This window comes from Acinonyx jubatus, chromosome B1 (genome assembly GCF_027475565.1).
Source record: "Acinonyx jubatus isolate Ajub_Pintada_27869175 chromosome B1, VMU_Ajub_asm_v1.0, whole genome shotgun sequence".
In the NCBI taxonomy this organism is placed as follows: Eukaryota; Metazoa; Chordata; class Mammalia; order Carnivora; family Felidae; genus Acinonyx; species Acinonyx jubatus.
In genome coordinates this window covers 5,864,714-5,886,987 of record NC_069382.1, presented here as the reverse complement: position 1 = coordinate 5,886,987, position 22,274 = coordinate 5,864,714, and the positions used below count along the sequence as shown (strand labels likewise).

The following is a 22,274-nucleotide window of genomic DNA, read 5'->3' as shown; positions in this document are numbered from 1 at the left end:
TTTGAATTCTCTAAAACCTTGTTCAAATGAATGTAGGAACATTTAATGCAGAATTATAAGCCCACCTCAAAATCTCTCGTGAACCACTGTGTTAGTCAAAGGAAAGATTTTATTGACTTTATATTGGTCATGGGTTTAACAGTAACCATTGACATCAATCTCCTGAAAGAAAATGTTTAGCATTTTTTTTTTTTCTGCGGGGAGAAAACAGGACATAGAATTACCGGCAAAAATATTATCAGGCTAATGCACTCATCTATTGTTTTAGAATTTTATCCACTGCCTTTTTAAAGTTATGACTTGGTATCTTGACCTTTTGGGCATTTTTTTTTGATGGGGAGATAAAATATTCCATAAAAATATTAGAGAATGAAAATATTTTAAAATCAAACAGCATTTGAGATAACTTTATATAACAGGAGAATTACATAAACTAAAATATTCCTAAAAATTCAGGGAATTTATGATGAAATCTTAAAAAAAATAGTTACTTGGATATTTTCCAAGTTTCTAATAAATAAAAAGCTTTTTCTTTTCGATCTTTAAGGCTACATAGAATAGACAATGTGGCTTTAAAAACACAAGCATGCTTCAGCAGATGCTGTGGTGGTTCATGGCACTACAAACTATAAAAGAGTCAGAAATCTTCTAAGTTTCCTTAAAAAACAGTCTGTTCTCTCCAAATGTCTTTCAGATGTCATTTCAGAGCAAATTCTCAGATAAGCTAGAATGAATGAGTCTTGGTACCTTTTTAATTGAACTAAGCTGAGTAAGAACGACATCCACCTGAGAAGTCACGTGAAAGGGATTTTTCTCATACGATTAACTCGGATTCTTCCATCAATATAACCCTCTAGCCAAGAGCCCCCATGGCTCTCGGTCAAACAAAAGTGAGGCAGCTGCAAGAAGACAGATAATTGTCACAGATAAGGCTGATGCTATCTAGGCCTCTGCCCTTTGGTCCCCGCACTCATTCCGGCTGCGTCGCGAATGAAAACAGGACTGGTAATGCAGGGGAAATGGCTGTTTCCCAGGAAAGGAAATTGCCTGAAAACACATCTGGCAAAGGGCTTTTTCTCCTCCTCTGGCAGGGAGATCTTTATTTTAACAAAATATACATTCCCTCACCTTCCACAAAGGTGAATTCTACGCAGCCTATGCCCCATTCTAAGTGGGTGACATTTAATTTGTTCTCTAAATACAATGGGCCAGCTTTTTTATGTCACATGCTATCTCCATTTAATTGCAACTGAGACAGGAAATTGTGCTAAACTAGGCATCATACTTCATTTCAGAACTGTGTGTGTTCTACAAGGTACATCATCGTCTGCTAGCTTCTTACATTGGATGAAACTAGCGAGCCAAAGACAGGAGAAAAAGGCTGTCAAAGCCAGGAAATTGAGAATGTAGCAAGAATATATATCAAGTTTAACTGCTGCAGTTAGATAATCAGTGGGATTTCCAGAGATTCTATCCTCAGCTAGTTAACACAATTTGACTTTAAGTCCAAACCGACGTGCACACTTCCGAGGCGACTTTCCCTGCTTACGAATACCACAGGTCCTGGATACTGAGGCAGGCACATGGCGGGGATCCACACAGGACCCAGCTCAAGATGACCAAAGGCTACAAACGGTCGATGGCAGTGAAACAGAGTCTGTTCACTGGGGATGTGTGTTTGTGCCGCACAGAGGTGACAGGCAGTAGGAAATGGCCCTCCAAAGACGTTCAAGTTTTGTCATGGTAAAATCGAGGTTAAAAACTATTGCTTTAAATTCTCCTTACACTCATCACCATTAACGGAGAAGAAGGGCACAGAGATGCACTGGGCTGGTGTGGTTCTTACCATCTCACTTCAGTGCGCCTTGATTTCTGTATCTGTTGGGGGGGACAAGAGTTATCTTCCACGGGTGCACGGTGTGTGTACGTACACTTTTTTTTCCCTTCCTTCTGTCTTTATGGTAACCTGTAAGGGGCCTTTTCTGTGGAACCTTTTTCAAATCTCATGACTGGGAATTATCTTTCACAGCCTGTCAAGTACAAGCTGTAATAGCAGTTGAACATGATTAGCAGCGTGAGAGAGAGAGGCATCAGCATAGTTTTTGCAAGTGGCTCTGGACTCCAATGGTAGTTCAGGTCCAATACAACATGTATTCAAATTGAGTAGAAATAGAGGCCTTCTGTGACACTTACAAAGAAATCACTCTAGAGGGCGTGTGCTTTTGGAAAGCTGAAATACTAATTTCCTTCCTTCCTTCCTTCCTTCCTTCCTTCCTTCCTTCCATCCATCCATCCATCCATCCATCCATCCTTTGTTTCTTCTAGCTGTGGCCGCATCTTCAGCCCTCATTCATTACCCTATACAATTTGGAAATAAAAGTAGCAAAAATAACTTTCTCTAACAACAATTTTACGTCCAGTGAACTTTCTAATGGTTTTCCCTGTGCACCGAACATTAAATTGTACATAAACATGTGGACTGATTTTATTCAGCCAATTTTTAAAAAGCCAGGGAGCGGAGGGAGATGGACAAGATGTCCCCAGCATGCCAGGCAGGCGCCTGAGTGTCTTGAGTGTGCCTGACTGTCTACAAACGGCCCAAAATCAAAACAGAGTGTCCCAGCTTCATTTCTTAAGGTATTTCAGTACTGAGAGTCCCCCCTGTAGCAACATAACACCTTCCAGTTTCCAGTGAAGGCCACACTGGCCAAGCAGCCCGCCCCCGTCTCCATGCCCGAGGCGGGCAGGCAGCAGGGAGATAAAAGCGGTCTGCTCTGGTGAGGGTGATGGTGACCACGGCAGGCATGAGGTGAGCTCAGGAGGATCCGTGCAGACAGCACGGCAGGAGCCTTGTGCTCAAAGGTTCAACAGATGTGGGACATCCGTGTGCCTGTAAGTACCTGAGTACTTTCCAGGTGTTTTCCCATCAGGGATGGGGTTCTCAGAACAGACATTTGCTAGGCACACCTACTGGGATTTTAACAGTTCAGAAAGCAATGCCCATTCTGTGTCCACTTCCAACCCTTGGTCTGTGCAACAATTTTAATTATCCAGAGTTCAATACCGGACCTTGAACAGGCTCCCTGGACAACAGCAGAGGTCACATGGGCCTACCCAAAACTTCTATCTGGCCATCCATGGCTTGGGGGCTGCCCCATTTTGTGCTGATGGAAAGCCAGCTTGCTTTTTTTGGTTGTGGGGTTCCTGAGACACCATTCAAAGAGAGCCTAAAGTCTGAGAGCCTCTGAGATGGCTCTGGGTGACCTGGGACCCCTGGAAGACTGTGGTGGGTCAGATTCCAAGATCCAGACAGAAGTCAATCTACAGTTTGCCCGGACCTGCATTTCAGGAGGGCACAGGGAGGCCACCAACAAGGGGAGATTCTCAGGCATTTCCCACACATTAGAGCTTTTGTTCAACAGGCCAAACCAAAGCATCGTCAGAGTTCTTGGTAATGCTGACCTCTGTCTTTGAGGAATAGGTAAGAGTGTTGTTCTTGGTGCCGTGAAACCTGATTTATATAGCAAAGTGCAAGGAAAACTCGAGACGGCTCTACAGAGAATAAATGGGAGCTTCCAAAACCTCAGCTGATGACATACAGTATGGGGAGAAAACAAACATTATTAAGAAAATAAATAGCACCACGCACAGCTGTTCGGCAGGACTGTTAGGAAAAAAAAGTGGTTGGGCAGGAAGGCAGCATTTGGGAAGGCTGTAATAATATTTCCCATTTTATAGCTTCATCTGCCTTTGCTATGCTATCAGCAGGGCACTGAAGAAAACTCAAGATTCTCTTTGAAAATGAACAGTTAACAGTTCTGAGAAGCACTGTCCAGCCTCGTTCGAGCAGAGGGGGCCTGGGCTGGGCCTGCTGTCCCCCAGGCTGGGGTAGGAGTTGTCACACAGCTATCTGTGGCCCAGTGCAGGAGGGTTAGCTGTTATCGTGCTCCTTCGTGAGGCTCCCCACCCAGATCTTCCTCCTTCCCCTCCTCCTCCCCCACTCTTCCTCCTCCTCCTCGCAGGAGGCTTACTGGCTCCCCTGTGTTGCCACAGGGGCCTTGCACATGCTCTCGGCATTTGCTCAGTGACCGACTGGGACAATCCATTGTGTAGTTCTGACTCCATGAGCACGTCCCCCGCCCCGGCTCCAACCATGTTCTGCCTCTGCTGTGCTGTGTCGCCTGCACTGGGCCCTGCCCGAGCCTGGTGTCTGCTTTCTACCAGAGTCTAGTTTCCAAGCAAGCTGTCCTTGCCTTGTGTTTTAGATCCAGCTTCAAAGTGCACTTTCCTTTTGGTCAAATGTTCCTGCCCTTCTCCGAAGTCCCTTTCCCCCATGCCTGGTCTCATGCTTCTCAATTCTTTAGGAAGCCACGCTGTGATCTGAGACATGGGATGGCTGCCTGTTTACACTGGCGACGCATTTAGAGTGGCCTCACTTGCCACGGCACGTCGCCCTGGACAGACTCCGCCAGGTTCTAACTCAGGGGCTGGGGAGCTACAGCCTGTGGTCTGTATCAAACAGCTAAAGGGAGCTAAGAATGATTTTTACACTTTTATAAATGGCTGAAAACAATTCGGAGAAGAATATCTCAGGACACGTGAAAATTACAAGAAATTCACATTTCGGTGCGCACGAATAAAGCTCTGTCATCTAGGGATGGTCCACGGCGGCTTCCACACTACCGTGGCAGAGCTGAGAAGTGGTGGCGGAGGCAGGATCGCCCGCAGAGCCTGAACTACTCACTGACCCCTTTACACCACATTTGCCGTCTCCTGGTCTACGTAGAGCTTCCCCCCAACTCTCCGGTAATAATTCCCGTTTGGGAACCTACCAAGAGCTGCTCAACGCACATTCTGAGCTGGAAGGGGCAGACAAGGAGGGATCCATGCCACCGCCTGTGGGGCCAGTGCCCCTGCGGCAGCCACACCCCCTTTCGGATTGCCGCCCCGTCCCTCCTACCAGGCCCTATTCGTTCATGGGTGTCTACCTCACCCTATTAGCTGTGTCTCTGCAGCTCTGGAGCATTAACATCCACCCCCAGCGCCCAGCAGGGGCTCTGACACAAGCGAGCAAACGAGAAGTACTTGGGGTATAACCTCTTCCTGTGGCTACTTTTTTAAACCACCCTACTTGCCTGGGAGACAGATGAGTGATTTTTCAAACGGGGATACGCAGTGTGTGCCCGATGGTTCTGCTTCACGTTGGGAGAATGACACAGCTGTAATAGTTAGTAGGGGAACAACTTATTTCCAATGAACAGCAAATACGGAAGTACTAGTCCTAAATAATATTACTAGTCTGTATCGTTTTAATCCTCAAAGGCACTACAGCGAAAGAATCCTTTTGTTTTGTGAGAAAGCGGAGGCCTGGAGAAGTCAGCAGTGGTTAGCTTCAGGTCTGGGAGAATCAGGGTTCTTACACAGGGCTCTTCAGAGACTATCTGCTTCCCCCTACAGTCAGTCGCCTGAATGGGTACATTTTCTTTAATTTCTTCCTTCAGTGGAAACCATGTACCAGAATCGTGGTGGACTCAAACCATCTCTTCTGCTATAAGACCCTCCTGGGGCATGAGTTCTAGCCTTCCCGAGTGACAGAACCCTCTGGAAGGTCTGGGAATCCCTTCTCAGGAAATGACATGTGCTACTTTATTCCGATGTTAAGTAACAAGATCCAGGGATGAGTCTGGTGACAATGTAGTGCTGAGCTGACAGCCTGAGATACTGTAACTAGAACAGCTAAGATTTCTATTGATGAAAAAGCCCCAGGTATTGATCACTGTTGCTTATGACCTATTCATAGTTAAAGGAGAGGCTACTTCAGGTAGACTTTGGTGAAGAATAAAAACACAGTTTTTGTCACCGAAGTTCATGGACCCCATTAATTGTGTCCATGGACCTCAGGTGAAGAGTCGCAGCTCTAGAAGTAATGTGGGGGGAGCCAGCCAGTGCGTAGGAGGGCTGTTTTTAAAGGTCTATTTAGGTCTCTTGGAAACACACATTCCAGGAAAACAGAATTCACCATACAAATTTCACAAGCACCCAAGAATTAAAAACGTAATTCTGGAATGCTCTGAAAGTGGATCGTGCACGACACAGACGGAAACAGACTTTTCTGGGTAGACGGGTCCATCAGGTCGCTGTGCCGATAGGCTGCCACTGAATGGGGAGAACAAATCCTGCGCACAAATCCTGAGATAGAAACAGACCGTGGGCAAAGATTCCGAGTTTTTTCCCTATGTGCACTCTGGCTGGTTAGCATAGCATTAATCCCTAAAGTATTAAGTTTACGTTATTAAAGGAAGTCACCCCGGGGAATGAAAGAGCCATAGACTTGAAATAGAAAAATCCTGGGAGCTAATGCAACCCTTGAATTTTACACACAAGGACAGGAGAGCTCAATTAAAAAGGAGAGGTGATTTGCCTGAGTCCAATACGGAGTGGGGCTGAGTGAACCGGTCCTGGAAAAAAACATGACAAAATAACGGGATTTGAGCAAAACCTGATCTAAACCAGGAAAAGTCTGTGTTCCTCTCTCACCAGCATCTTAACTGAAATTCTGATTTCTGTCTGTATTGTAATCTGATGGACCATTAATCTGTCTAGTATGTTTTAGTTTGAATACTGAAGTGGATATTTTGTTTAAAAGATTCAGTGTCAGAGCTCAGAAACTGATTTCCCCAACACAAGCCAATAAAGCGAGATCTTCTCATCCAACCGTTTTCAAATGAAAATTCTGCACATGCAGCTAAGAGTTCAAAAATCAAGTAAGACCAACGAAACTATTTTCCCTATGGAAAGGCAAAGCGTTTACAAGAGCGAGACTTCTTCTTCCTCTTTGTTTGTAATAACAAAAATAAACCAAAGTCCTGACATATTTGTAGTATTTTTATTCCTAAAGGAAAAAACAGGAACTTTCATTGTGCTTTAAAGTTATTACCCCAGATATTTTACCAGCTTAACACTGTGAAATCAGTTTCAGACATGAGAGACCCACTTCTCTCTCTAGGAAATACTCAATTAGGGTGGTGCCTCTGAAAATACCCAGGGGTCCTGTAGCTGATCCGTGCTTCCCAGAGGGTTTCTGCAGCATATAGCCCTGGTTGGACAGCACACACATGCTCGGATTTTTCCTGTTGCCTGGCTAGTGACCCCCCTACAGGAAGATAACAAGCAAGCCAGGAGGGCGGAGCAGCTCGAGACACATGTCTGCCTGCTCTTATCAACTTATCTTATAAGGAAAGTGATTGATGCAGATCCTGACACCCAGAACCTGAGGGAAGAGAAACAAGGAAGCATTAACTCTGATCTGTAAGGGGAAGACAGCCCTCAGGAGTGAGCAGGGTTATTCTTTCTACTGCGATCTGACAGTTCACTGCAGGACGGGAGGGAAGACCAGCGTGAACAATCACGTTCCTGCTAGAAAAGGAGGGAAGAGACTCCCACTGATGGACCTTACACCATGGCAGCGGAGCCCTGCCTCTGAGAGGGCAGCTTAGGAGTGGGATTCCTATGTGCCTTCCAGTTTGCTGAACTGCTGCTTTACTCCCGAAAGAAAGAAAGAATGTGGCAGCTTGTTTTCTTTACTTTGAGCTGTGATCTTGTCCTAGCCGCAGCCTATAACAACTTTCGGAGAGGCATGGACAGCATGGGGAAAAGGCAGTATCAGGTTCAGCAGGGGTCCTGCAGCTACACTTTCCTCCTGCCGGAGACAGACAACTGTCGCTCGACTAGCTCCTACGCGTCCAGCGCTGTACAGAGGGACTCACCACTAGATTATGACGACTCCGTGCAGAGGCTACAAGTGCTGGAGAACATCATGGAAAACAACACTCAGTGGCTAATGAAGGTAGGAAAAAACAATCATTTTTATTTGGCGAATGGTGGAAGCTAATTAAGATCAGCTCAGTTTTCACGGCCAAAAAAAAAAAAAAGAAAAAAAATCATAAAACCGAAAAAGAGACAAACAACAAACCCCAGGCAACTGATTAGCGCAGGGGAGAGATGGTGACTCCTACCTTTGAATGAATTATCATTTCTTTTATTCTGTCCCAGGGTGTAAAGTAGTCGTGGGTGAAAAGCGGAAAGGATTATCTGAGAAGAATGCCAGAATCAACAGAGAACAATCTCTGAGTTAGGAATCTTTATTTAATAAAGGAGAGGAAGTGTACTTCTCTGCAAAACGTGTAGGCTGTGTTGTTTGTGTAAGTGGTTTAAACTCAGTAACACCCATTGCCAGGGATGTTATAAACTGGTTGCAGGCATGAGAGGGAAGCCGTAAGCGACTGCAGCCCGGGAGCCAGGAAAACCGTGACAATCATGTTAATTACTGATACATAACGGATGGAGTAAAGTGCTTTACCAATTTCCTGAATTTATTTACTAAAATAGATTGTTACTCTTGGTAAATGAGAGGAAATTAAATAAAGCAGACTTCAATGTTTCTCAGAATCTGAGGGCTTGACTCTGAAGGATTTGCCATTAGGTGAATGGGGTAGGCATAACCTCAGGCGTCTGGGGTTCTTCAGCACCCAGCCCCTTAGCTCCAGCAGCAGGCTGTGAAGTTCCACCCCACGTGGGACGGGCGCTCAGGGCATTTTGCTGCAGCAAATGCCATGACGAGATGGTCATGTTCTCAGGGCTGTGATGCTATATAGTTTCACAGACTTTTCATAGAGGGTTGAACCAAAACAGGATATTGCAAACTCACTTTTTGTTTCCCAAGTGATCATTTTCCCATGTAAATGTGGGCACCGTTTATACAAAACCCAAAGTCACCCTGAGATTTTTCTTGATATGGACCATACATATATAGTCTAAAGGAGGCTTAAACAAGTTGTATAAATAGGTTATTCGTTACATATTACAATGACATTACGTCACAACACTTACACGGTAGAGAAGGTACTATTTAATGAGCTGATTTCACCTGGTTCGAGACCTTGCCCCAGAAAGAGTTCTCAATCTTTCATTTCACCATCAGCTTTCTGTTAGGATACTTTATCTTAATCTTAGAATAGATCTTGGCTCCAGATCTGTGTTTCTCATTAGCTGTCCTACCTTCAGAGAGGAAACGACCAAGTTATTACTTGAGTCTAAGCCGGAATGAATGAGTGCTCTCAGCTCTGAGTTCATTGCAACCAGAGAGTCGCTCGAATCCAGAAACAGAGAACAACAAACACTCATCAGAAAGGCCTGCTGTATAATACACAACTCATAACTAATTGTCTTTGAAGGCACTGGCCCTTCTGGGCTAATTCTCCCATAGGTTTCCCACTTTTCCTAACGAGGTTCCTGTGGTATGCTCTTTTAAAATGCTCAGTAATTCATAGATGTGCATAAAATAAGCTGTTCATTCACTGATGCACTTTAAAAAAAAAAAAAAAGTACACGGCAGCACAGGTTCAAATGCTTGGAAGACAGACTATATCCTAAGTATCTTCTCACTCTGACTTCCCATTTCTTCTCAAACTGTCATGTCCATGCTGAACATCCACAACATCCGCCGTGGTTACGCCAGGGCGAAGAGCCACGGTGAGGGATGAAACATGCATCATACACAGTAAACATTCTAATCTGCCCGGCTGGTAAATCATCTCTTAAAATAAACAGTCAAGAAACATAAAAGAATGTTTTGCCAAATGCAAGATTGCTAAATTGCATTTGCTTAATGAAGCCCACAGTAAGTATACCTGGAAAACTCCATAGTCAAAGCTCATATTTCTTTCTAAGATAAACAACTGCCTTCTTAGACCTTTGAAACACTGTTTAAAGAAAGAAAGGGACAAGAAATTCTACATGAAGACAGCAACATTTTTTTTCCTTTCCAGGTTCAAGTAGTAAATATTTGAACAGTAGCACAATGGCATTGCTGAATTCTTTCCCTAGCTAGCTAGCTAAATATCACCGAGGATGACTTAATGTTTATCTTTTCATCAGCTCGGCACCTGCTCACCTGTCCTATCTTGGGGATGTGCACCTGAGAAAGACAGCTTGTGCCCACCCACTCTGTTCACAGGCTTCTGGTGTGGTGATGAAAGCAAAGAAAGCAAATATGAAACCTGTTTAGAGTGGTTGAATGTAACCTCTCTGCTTGTTTTTTATTTCTGTGTTTTGTCACCTGTGATAATAATCACTGCTTTTCTCATAAGGGAGAAAATAATATATAATGGGAAGATAGATAAAGCCACAGGATTAAAGGTTTAACATCACAGTCTGTAACATGTATTCCTAGATTATCCTGGAGAAAAAAAGCACATTCCTCTGTTTTTCATTGTTTTGCATGTTTCCTTTCCTTTAGGGCTGTTTGTGTGTGTGTGTGTGTGTGTGTGTGTTTAATGTTTTCATATTTCCTTTTTCTCCCTGATCAACACTATAAAGTAGAGGGTATGTGGTGGGGGGGGGGGGGGGAATGGGGAAACTTTTAGATTTTAAGAAAAGTTGTTAAGAATGAAAATGACACCAAGTTTCTGGTTAATTCTGGGACAGATGACTAGCAGTTCATCTCCTCAGTGGTTAGCTTTGCCTCAGGAGCGTGGACTAGGAAAGCTGTTTTGCAGATTATCAAAAGATGCCACACTGCCCCTTTAATGTGCCAGGCAAAGGAAGTGTGAGACTTCTGAATGAATGCGGAGTAATATGAATGGAACAATACAGGGAGGGCTCACTTTCTGCTCAGTGGTTAAACAAGCATAAGATAGTTTACCAAATACAACCCAATGACCTAAAAAAACATTATATGTCATATTCCCTTGCTAATCCTGCGACTATCCTAAACCTCTGCCCCAGTGATATTAAACTCACTTTATAAAAACTGACAAATAACTTAGCAAAGTGGATTTTATCTTGCCTGGAGACCGAATGTATTTTTTTTTCCGATAAGAGGAAATAGGGAAAGGAAATAAACAATTATTTCACACTGATGAATACTTCAAATTTATAAACAACTGCAAAGTCTATTGTGCTTTAAAACACAATGTTTTGAAAAATAAAGCTAATGCCTATTAAATCGATGTAAACATTTCCTCTGTCATTTTTTTTTTTTCTTTTTTTAAGGAGAGAAGTACAGGCCGAGCACTGTACACGTGAACTGAGGGCCTTTTCTTTCTCTAAAGCCAATAGTGATAGATCCTTTCAATAAGGAATGAGAATCGTTGCGCTTCAGGGGCTGCATAGGAAATGATGCACTTTAGTTCCTAAAACACAAAGTTGCTGTCCCTGGGAAGAGCTGTTGGTGACCAGCCTGTTCCCATCCCTGAGGGGGAGAGGGTGTGTGTATGTGTGTGTGTGTGTTTTATCACGTGTGGTTGCTAAACATTCCTTAGCTGTGTATTCAAACAAACAGGCAAACAAACAAACCAGAGCTTGATTCACCAAAGAAAAAAAACAATCCTACCATACCCATAGCCAGCAGTGTCCTGCCCTACCAGAGCAGGACCACCATTCTTGGGCTGTTATCTGTTGTATTTCCAATCATGAAACAGGACTGTGTTCAGTAGGAGAGGTAAATTTTGCGCATGCAGGTAACCTGAAGGAAGCCTCTATTTAAGAAGGCAGGGAAATGATTACTGTTATTTAATTATATATTAACATCATTATAGTAAGGGAGGAAGAGATGATTAAAGTTTCACTCTGGTAGGAGAAATACAATATATTTAACTTTGGGAAATGCAGGCATAATATAATGTTTACTATGTATTATGTAAGATATACAGTACGATACGTGGTCACTTTGTATAGTATATAAATATACTAAATTTTTACTATATATATAGCATTTGCTTTCCATGGTCAAGTAGTCTCTGCTTGTATTTTTTAAAATATTTTTTAATGTTTATTTATTTTGGAGAGAGAGAGAGACAGAGAGAGAGAGAGAGAGAGAGAAAGCAAGCATGAGTAGGGGAGGGGCAGAGAGAGCGGGAGACACAGAATCCTTACCAGGCTCCAGGCTTCAAGCTGTCAGTACAGAGCCTGATGCAGGACTTGAGCTCACCAACTGTGAGATCATGACCTGAGCCAAAGTCGGACACTCAACAGACTTGAGCCACCCAGGCACCCCAAGTAGTCTCTGCTTATTAAATGAGGCTTCTGACACACTGCATGAACTATGTAGGTACCACTCTATGGGCAGAAGATTATTTGCCTATAGAGTCTAGAAGTGGGAAATGGACTTGCGTACACAACTTCCATAATATCCTGCTTCCTGTTCAGCCACTAGATAATCCAGAAGGTCTCCATGTTAAAATTTGAAAACTGGTTTATTTTAACAGCATAGTTCTTTACAGTTTATAAACAGATTGTGATCCAACAGTTTATCTATAAGTCAGTTACTGTATAGGAACCTGAAAAAAAATAATGACGTTATCAATGGTGCTCATATGCTCAGGCTGGCCTAGAGTGCCGATTTTAATCTATAACTGAACTTTTATATATTTATAATTGAAAAAAAAAGTTTCAATCAACCCTACCACCATATGGATAACTTAAGAAAATATGCAAGTACTATATGGGCAATGTAAAATAAACAAGTCAAACCATTAAAACAGCAGAAAATAGGAAGTAAATTCTCCTTTTCCCTGAGCTTCAGCCCTTTCTCCAGATGAGCACTTAGAGATTTACACCAGCCCTTTATTGTAACAAATTTAATATGAAAAGGCAGGAATTTCCTTCTTCTTAAAATACGTACAATGGCATACCACTGTGGCATGATCCAAAACCTTTTTTGGCTCACAAATGACGTGATAAGAGGTTAAAAGAAAGAGATTTTATTTAGGGAAAAAGAGCAAAATTTGGAAGACTGAGGTAAAGGAGAAAAGGAGAATATGAAGTAAAGGTGTGTGTGTGTGTGTGTGTGTGTGTGTGTGTGTGTGAGAGAGAGAGAGAGAGAGAGAGAGAGAGAGAGAGAGAGGGGAGGAGGGAGGGAGGGAGGGAGGGAGGGAGGTGGGAGCAGACAGAGGCCAGGGGGAGAGACTACCCTTGAGGGCTCAATCAAGATAAGGAAAAGGGCATTATTATTGTATGACCATTTTGAAAGAAAGAAGATAGTTAATACTGCTCCATATTCTGGCCTCCAAAGCTTTGTGGATTTCCTGAACTGAGATCAAGAGGGTATACGCAATGTATCATGGACATCATTTTTCAAATCAGGTGCTCAGAACTTGCAGAATATCTGTATTACTTAATGACAGTAACAACTCTGCTAACCATTGTCTCTCTTATCATAAATATATACATAGGTATGCTTATTCTATACATCTATTCCTCTAAAATATAATTTATTTTTTATTAAACATAAAATAAGAAGTTATATATGTACTCTCTTTCCACTACATCCTTCTGTGACTTGAATGAACTCGACAATAAGATTTTTCTCCTAAATTATTCTAGAATTCTTCTGATACAAAGAGAGCCACTCAACTTTCCAGTCACACTTTCATCACTAAAGCAGCTGTAGTAATATTAACAGGGGACTGCTACCAGGGAGCACCGAGTCACTTTAAGGCACTTTCTGCACCTTACCCCATTTTGTCCCCAGACTATCTCTAGAACACAGGCATGGTAGATATAATCCTATTTCCTTAATCACTTATAAACATGGGTTAAGAAGTCTCGCGCAGTTTGGAAGTCTCGTGCAGATTACCTAGAGAGGAAAACAAACATGGAAAAGCACGCACATCCCCTCCTTGGACAAAACCCAGTATTTTCCATGGGGCTGGAAAGTGTTGAGAGAGGTGGGAATGAATATGAATATAGTTCAGTTCTTCGTTCACTAACGTAACTGAGTGAATGCCACTCTGCCCCCCGCCACCCCTGCTGGGCAGGAGTCATTAACGGGCATTTGTTTGCTCCGCAAATATTTACTGGAAGCCTACGTGTGTCCAGGCAGCATTCTGGGTGCTCGGAGTAAATCAGTGAAGCGAAGTCCGTGACTAAGGGTCTCGCCCTGGTGGGGACGGGCTACGTTAGCCAGTGGCGTTCCTGGCAGACTGTGTGCCAGAAGGTGGTGAAGCGCGCACACGCAACCAGGGAGTGGGAAGAGAAGGAACCCGTGGAGGAGAGGAGGAGTGCCCGAGCGCAGAGGCACCGCGTTCACAGTTCGGTCATTGCACTGAAACCTGTTTTATAGGAGGAAAATCAATTCAAACTACTTCTGGTTGGTCCTTTTCCTTGTCGCCAAGGTGATACATGGTTATTACAGAAAACAGAGTACGCCAAGAGTTTCCATCATTCTGAAATGACCGTCCTTAATATTTAGCTAAGCATACAGATGCTTAGATATGTATGATTATTTTTAAATGTGCTGTATATATTGTAGTGTTATATAAACTTATACCTACTTGATAATTTGTGGGGTTTTTTTAATGACAAATAAAAAAGAAAGTAGGTCTGAGAGGTTAAATAACTTGGTTGATACCCTAAGTTGGCAATGCAATCAGTTCCCTCCACCTAGAAGTCCCGTCTCAGGCAGGCACAGAGCATGCTTTAGCCCTGTAACACCAGGGCACTTCAGCAGGCTTGGCACATGATGGCTACTGAGCGGACAGCCTCATTATCAAATGTTTACAGGTAAGAGATGTAACTGTTTCTATATAAGAATACTGTCAAAGCTAGTAAGGGGGGAAAGAAAAAGCAATCGGGAATATCTTGTGTGTAAAGTAATTTCCCCAAATTCCACTTCGTAGATAAGAAACGTAAACACAAATTATATGATAACCAAGAGAAAGTATCATGTGGAATCTGACATACCGTACATAAGGTAACAACCCTTTTCTAGAAGTTGCCTGAAGGCAACTTCCTGAATTTCACAGTACCATTTGCAAGTTCAGACAAATATAAAATTCAGTCTCAGGAAAGTAATGTGTGAGCTTCTCTGTCCTCTGTTTGATTTTAAAATCACCTGGCATTCTACAGATAGGTATAACCAAAAATACTTTGATGTTGGCATGGTATTGATGTTTAAAATGAGAAAATAATATAAAGGTCAATGATTTGATGTAATCAAAACAGTAAAAAATCATTTTCACAGGTAGTGTTCTGGAGTAAAAGTTTCAACATTTACTGGAATTAAAATGACTGTTTTAATGTACGGTTGGAAAAAAAAAAAAAAAGGGACAAACTCTCCTCCACCACCTGAACTCTGAGGCAGGTATACCAGCTGTCTTCAAATTAATATTTTAATTAGATATTTCCCCATGAAACCACCTTTCTTTCTTATCCTAATCTTGGCACGCACCAGTTGATGGAAGATGTGAAACCCTATTAAAATCCCCTGAGGAGTGGGTCTAATCCTTTTACCATCCTGCCCCCTTCAATGAGCCACAACCATTATCTTCGTTATTGAACTAGAACCCAATTAAAACCTCTGTGGGACCAGCCCTGGGGGGAGCATAGGCCGGTAATTACTTTTGCTCCAAAATCAGCTTCAATCCTCCCTTTGAGGGACTTTTCCCAGTCTGTGAATTGCTTGGGGAATCTTCACGTTAACCTGACAACTTAACACCACAAAGTATTCACATTCAATATTTAATCTTTAAAAAACCATCAATCAAGAAAACTAAGTATATATGTTAAGAATATAACCTGATATTTATTAACACGTCACATTTTTTTCGCGGACAATGGTGATTTTTAACAGAAAAGATATCAAGATACCTAAATCTTAGACAATATTTCATCATGTTTAGCCAGTTTCTTTGAGAATGCATCATTTTATAACTGAATATTCATAATAGTTATTTATTATAGGTAGAGAATATTAATAAAGTCTTAAAAGGAGGCAAGCATTCAACCTCTCCATTTCTTAATTTTGTCATATTCTGTCTAGAACATATTATCACTAGTTCACATACTAATAGTCTTCATGTAAGGGGGTTGTTCCAGAAGGGTGACTTAATCTGGTGATTAGCCTGGTGACATCTACAGCTCCCTGTCTTAAGTACTCCGTACTCCAGGATGTGCATTAGTACCTTCATTATGATCGTTCCCGCAAATTCCAGGAATGAAGGGTACATCTGAATTGTGGATTAGCCTCTGGATGTTACTAACTAATACTAAGCACTGGGCTCAAGACACTCCACTCTAGAGATTTCTGCTGTGGCAGCCAAAAGCACATCTGGGTAGTTAGGTTCAAAGCAAAGAGGAAAAAAAAATGTCTGGTGAAATGGTTTAATTTCATGAATCCACATCAAGGAGGCCATACTCTTCAGTATAACCTATTGAATTGTGTAGGACTCTGTAAAGGACGGTTTATCTGACGGTCTTTCTGTTCCAAGACCTGGTAGAGGGCTACGGAGGCCGCCATCTCCCCTTGCCCTGAGGAGCCTCTGAGGCCCTCAAGACCCACTATCCTGAAGCAACAAGGAAGAGATGGAAAGAAAAAAAAAAAGAAATGAGACAATTTCAGGGGTTTCATTTCTGGCCCAAGCCAGCCCAAGAAATTCAGCCAAGCTACAGCAAAGGGAATGTCACGTTCAAGTTCTCCTGATTTTGGAATAAAGGCATTTATTTTTATTTTTATTTTTTTTTAACGTTTATTTATTTTTGAGACAGAGAGAGACAGAGCATGAACGGGGGAGGGTCAGAGAGAGGAGACACAGAATCTGAAACAGGCTCCAGGCTCTGAGCTGTCAGCACAGAGCCCAACGTGGGGCTCAAACTCACGGACCGCAAGATCATGACCTGAGCTGAAGTCGGCCGCTTAACCGACGGAGCCACCTAGGCACCCGGGAATAAAGGCATTTTATACCAAAAGAAGAGGCATAGTGGATGCAACTATTTAGATGCAAATAAATCTAAATATAAAATAAATCATGTTTACACATGAAGTCAGTGCTATTATCATTAGACAAGCATGCCTTATTTATTTATTTATTTATTTATTTATTTTAAATGTTTATTTTTGAGAGAGAAAGAGAGAGAGAGCAGGCGAGGGGCAGAGAGAGAGAGAGAGAGAGAGAGACAGAGAGAGAGACAGAGAATCCGAAGTGGACTCTGTACTGTCAGCACAGAGCCTCACGCGGGGCTCAAACTCACGAACTGTGAGATCATGACCTGAGCCCAAGTCTGACACTTAACTGACTGAGCCACACAGGTGCCCCTAGACAAGCATGCCTTTGAAGTCACTTCCCTGCATGTTTAATTAACTATATAACGAGTTCAATCTGAAGCTACAAAATGCGAGTTTTTTATTATTTCATTTGTTCCTCTTTATATGTAGTAAATGACTTTAAAAGACTTATTTTTTTTAGAGCTGTTTTAAGTTCACAGCAAAACTGAGAGGAAGGTACAGAGATTCCCCAAATACCCCCTGCCCCACATACATTCAAAGCTTTCCCCATTATCAGTGACCCCCACCAAATAGTACCTTTGTTACAACTGATGAACTTGCATTAACACACCATTATCACCCAGAGTCCACAGTTTACATCTGGGTTCATTCTTGGTGTTGTACATTCATAGGTTTGGACAACTGTATGCACCACTACAGTCTCTCTGCCCTAAAAACCCTCCGTGCTCTACCTGTTCATCCCTCCCTTCAAATCTCTGGCAAACACTGATCTTTTTACTGTGCCTACAGTTCTGTCTTTTCCAGAATGTCGTACAGTTGGAATCATGCAGTGTGTAGCCCTTTCACACTACCTTCTTTCACTTAGTAAATGACTTTTCCTTCTTCTTCTTCTTCTTCTTTTTTTTTTTTTTTTGGCATGATTAACGATGCATTTATTTCGTGAACACTTGCTTTATGCAACTAAGTTAACTGGCCAAAACCTCCACTGTGCAGCTTCAGAAACATAAGGTTTTCTTACCTGCAGCAGGGACTTTAGGGATTATGTGTTTCAAATAAAATGATGTTACACTATTGCAGGGATTATAATTAATTTTAATAACAACACCAGAAACACCGTTAACAAGATCTGTACTACATCTCATACTAAAGATTAGAATTCCACTCATTCTTATCAGATTAAATGGTCTGACTTTATACCCTTGAGTTGTATACCTCGATGTGCATCTTCACTTTGCAAGATAACGAACATCCTTTCAACCTGGGCAGCACTGCAAGTGCGTACGTAAAGAGTCTTCAGGTCACACGGCTGAGTGCCGCACCAGAAACACCCTGCTCTGAAATTGTCCACGCCATCTTCTCCTCAACCACCCTACCTAACTGCTCCATCATGCTCCCAGATAAAGCTACGGGCCCATTGAAACCATCAAACTTTATTATTAAATATATTTTTTATCACTCCAGCTTCCAATACATTATAAGCAATGCTGCCCTTCTGTATGTTCTGTTTTTTGGAGAAGACAGGAACTTGAAGAACATGAAAGGGCAGTCACAAACTGCCTTCTGAGCGGGTGTTCTGGAGTTAACTAGTCAACCCACGTGTCTGGGTAAAAAAGATTCAAAATTCCTAAGAGGTATCATTTCCTCTGGGCTCCTGTAAGCATTTTCTCTGCCATTAGATTTGTGGAATTAACAGATACTATCAATTCTTGGTTATGTGCTGAATAATTGTAAACATTAGTCTGAAGATAACTGGAATATTCCTTTGAGTTTTGTTAACTATTCTCTAGTCTTTGGCATCTTAGAAAATTATTACATACAGATGTTGCTTAAAACTTCCCTAAGCAAACTGGTCTTCTTGATGAGAAATTCTGGTGCAAAAATGCTGCTAGAGAGAAGATATTTTGCTGAATAACATCAAATAATCAAATTCTGACCACAAGCTAATTATCTATGCTTAACCTTTGGTGCATGTGTATAAAATTCCTTATTATTTTATTTTTTTAAGTTTATTTATTTTGAGAAAGAGAGAGAAAGAGAGAGAGATGGGGGTGGGGGGCAAGTGAGGGAGGGAGGGAGGCAGGGAGAGAGAGAGAGGGAGGGAGAGGGAGAGGGAGAGGGAGGGAGAGAGAGAGGGAGGAAAAGGAAGAGGGAGAGGGGGAGGGAGAGGGGGAGGGAGAGGGGAAGGGAGAGGGGAAGGGAGAGGGAGAGAGAACCCCAAGCAGGCTCCATGTTGTCAGCTCAGAGCCGCTCGGGGCTCTAACTCACGAACTGTGAGATCATGACCTGAGCCAAACTAAGAGTTGGACTGAGCCACTCAGGCACCCTTGAAATTCTTTATTATTTTTAGTTACTAAGAAACAGATGGTTAAATTCACTAAATTTTTTTTTAAAGTTACCCAGTTTTAACTTACTAAAGTGTTACTAACAGGAATTTCTAAACAGAATTGATTTAACCTAACTATAACTGTAAAATGCTCTTAAAAGCAGTGATGGCTGGGCTAATTAGGTTACAAGTTAAAGAATCGCGATGAATCAGAATACCATTCCTTCAAATAACCATTAGTGAGTCTGTAATGTGTAATTAATTGTCCAAATTTTCAAATATGGTCCCCTTCAGGGTTATCACACAATAAATCCATATGTGCTTTTTCCTCTAATTGGACAATGTTAATACATATAACTTATTTATTACTACATGACGAGCCTGCCCCAAGCCATGCCGGTTTTACAGCTGCAACACACAGAATTCTACTTTTTAGGTATAGAATGCTACTTTCTTTTACGCTTCTTCACCCCGAAATGCCATTAACATTCAAGCAAGTGGTCTCTGAATGAGAAAGAAAAAACAGTGAAAATATTTGTTGAATAAACTCTCTCTTAGAGAGAGCCGGAATCCTTTCTCTATCCATTTCAGTTTTAAGTGATTCAAAATCCCAAATTAGCAACACAAGTCAGCTACAGCAGCCATGCAGATAACCTAGCACCACTCACACAGCTCTTCAAAAACAAGGGGGCTTTGGGCTCATTACTGTGATGCCAACAACTTTCACTTGCTTGATGTCTACAGAGTTCTTGCAAAAAAAAAAAAAAAAAAAAAAAGAGAGAAAAGAATACTGTTCATGTGACAGCAGTCAGTAGAGGTCACTACAAAGAAAGGTCCTTTTTCCCTTTGGAGGTGCTATGTAGTTGTTGCTGGAAAATGAGAGAGGAGGCAGTCTGCCGATCGCCAGGATCACAGCAGTGGGCACGCGTCACACTTACGATGTGGGGACAGCCCATTTAAGGGAGATACTCTTCCTCCTTGACAGAAGAAACTCAGGCTCACCGTGGTATCAGATGGTACATAGCTGGCAAAACCACAACCAAGTTTCTTTACTTTAGAGCTTCTCACAATAACACACATTTTCAAAAGATTTAAATAAAAATCGACACATCTTTGTGTGTGGATCAGGAGAGCTGCCAGGCTCCCCAGGGTTCCCCCAACACCTGCCATTCTGACACCACACCCGACGACCGAAGACGAAGGTCATGTCCCAAGCAACCCAATACAAGTGAAAACAAACATGAGGAGCAGGAGCGATGGGGAGGAGACTGCTTTGGGAAGATATTCTTGCTCCCGTCTTACCCCTGGGGGAGTGCTGGGATGTGAAGCGACCTGCTAGGCTCCAGCCATGCCAGGCTGCAGACCTAGTGTGTCTTCTTCCAGGGCCTGTGATTAACGGCAGTGTTCCAGCTCCTCCGGAACTTTGCTTTTTCAGCCCCAGGACTGGAACCCACACTGATACGAACGGTAAAACCCAGATGATTTAAACCTCCATATGATGTTGGGTAAGCACACACGGGAGCTGCCATCCTTTGGCATCACAAGACACACACGCATGGTCCCAGCAAGATGGCAGCCAGTGAAATTTGGAGACAACGGCACACACTTGGCTGTGTTTTCAGACACAGGAAGGGATTCGTGAATAAGCAAGTGGAGGCAGTAGTAAAATCGAAATGTAAGTCTTAGGAAGGGGCAAGATGAGCCCTTAAAGAGCAGGAACTTACTCTAGTCACACATACACACTCCTCCCCAACATGCAGCTAGACGAGGGCAGCCCTGGTCTTCGCGTTTATTCGGACTGTCGCCTTAGACATGCCCCAGGCCGTGCCGTGCCGCATCACAGCCTGGAAGCAGATGATCCTCCTCTTGACCCGTCGTCAGGTCAGGGTTAGCCTAACGCTCAGTTAAGATCCTGTGCTCTCCCTCCTCTCTCCATCTCATCACACGGGCATTTTGCCATCTCACATCAGCACGGGGCGGGGGGGGGGGGGGGGGGGACGGGGGGCTCCAGACAGTAAGATATTTTGAAGGAAAGAACAGGAGAGACCACACTCAACATAACTTTCAGAACAGCGTATGGTTACAATTATTCTATTTTAGCACCAGTTGTTGGTAATATCTTACTGTGCCTAATTTATAAGTTAAGCTTTCTCAGAAGTACGTACGTATAGGACAAAACACAGAATATATAGGGTTTGGTACTATCTGTGGTTTCGGGCTCCCACTGAGGGTGCTGTGGGTAAGGGGTACTACTGTATCTCTTCCTCTCAAGGCTAGCTACTACTCTGCTCTCGGTCGCTATAGTTTAATTTTGCTATAATTGGGACAATACGATACGTGTTCTTTTTTGGTCTGTTTTATTATTTCTCTGATTCATCCATGTTGTTGTATTAGTACGTGCCCTTTTCCATGACTGTGTAGAGTTTCAGTGTATGATTATGACACAATTTATGTACCCAGAGATGGGTAATTGTGTTCTTCTATGAAAGTCAACACTTCTTAATTGGACACACCCATGTATTATTTTTCTTGTGCTGTTATATTTGGAATCCATACAGTTGGATTGACTTATACCTGCCGTGAATGATTTCCAAGACTAATCTGCCTTCTGATGAAATCTACTCTTCAGAAAATACGTTGACAAGTGTCTTTTTCTCAACATAAAATTCCATAAAGTTATTCGGAGGTTAACAATAAGACAGGGTGGGGATGAAACAAAGGGCCCGTCAAGGCCATCCACCACTTTCTCTGACCTTTCCAATCTTCACCTCCTCCCTGACAACACCTTAATTTTCCAGGCTCACCAGGGAGAAATGGTTCTACACACAACAGTTTTCCCGAGTAGAGCTTGCTTCTGGGAGCACTAGGATTTTTCCTTCTTTTATTCAGATCTTTGTAGAATAGAATTATGCTTCAGTTTGCATGATTTATGGTCACCCTTATGAAAGTGTGTAAGGTGCACTTTCTGTGCCACAGCTCAGCTCCCCCATTGGTGGGGCCTGGCCTGATGTTGCCTCCCGAGCCGTTGTGGGACCATGGAGATGTACAGCAAAGGGGTTGTGAAATACCAACAGGTGCTTTTGTGAGGTGGGCTGGAGTAAGGCTGGTGGCCACTGGGGTCAGAATCAGGACGAGGATTCACATCCCGGTTTTGAGTTCATCACTGTG

At 42.7% G+C, this 22,274-nt stretch overlaps 2 protein-coding genes across 6 annotated transcripts in view; one reads left to right on the top strand and one right to left on the bottom strand.

The window, feature by feature from the left end:
• MCPH1 (microcephalin 1) overlaps positions 1 to 22,274 on the bottom strand; it is a 269,736-nt gene that overhangs the window by 74,312 nt on the left and 173,150 nt on the right. The gene's annotated exons all lie outside the window — the stretch shown is intronic.
• ANGPT2 (angiopoietin 2) overlaps positions 7,112 to 22,274 on the top strand; it is a 58,555-nt gene continuing 43,392 nt past the window's right edge. Inside the window, exon 1 of one of the 2 annotated variants that reach the window (XM_027049971.2) lies at positions 7,112 to 7,846. In XM_027049971.2, coding sequence (XP_026905772.1) covers positions 7,562 to 7,846 — 285 coding nt within the window. In that variant the 5' untranslated portion in view covers positions 7,112 to 7,561. The remainder of the gene's footprint in view (positions 7,847 to 22,274) is intronic. The other variant, XM_015080154.3, reaches the window with a different exon arrangement.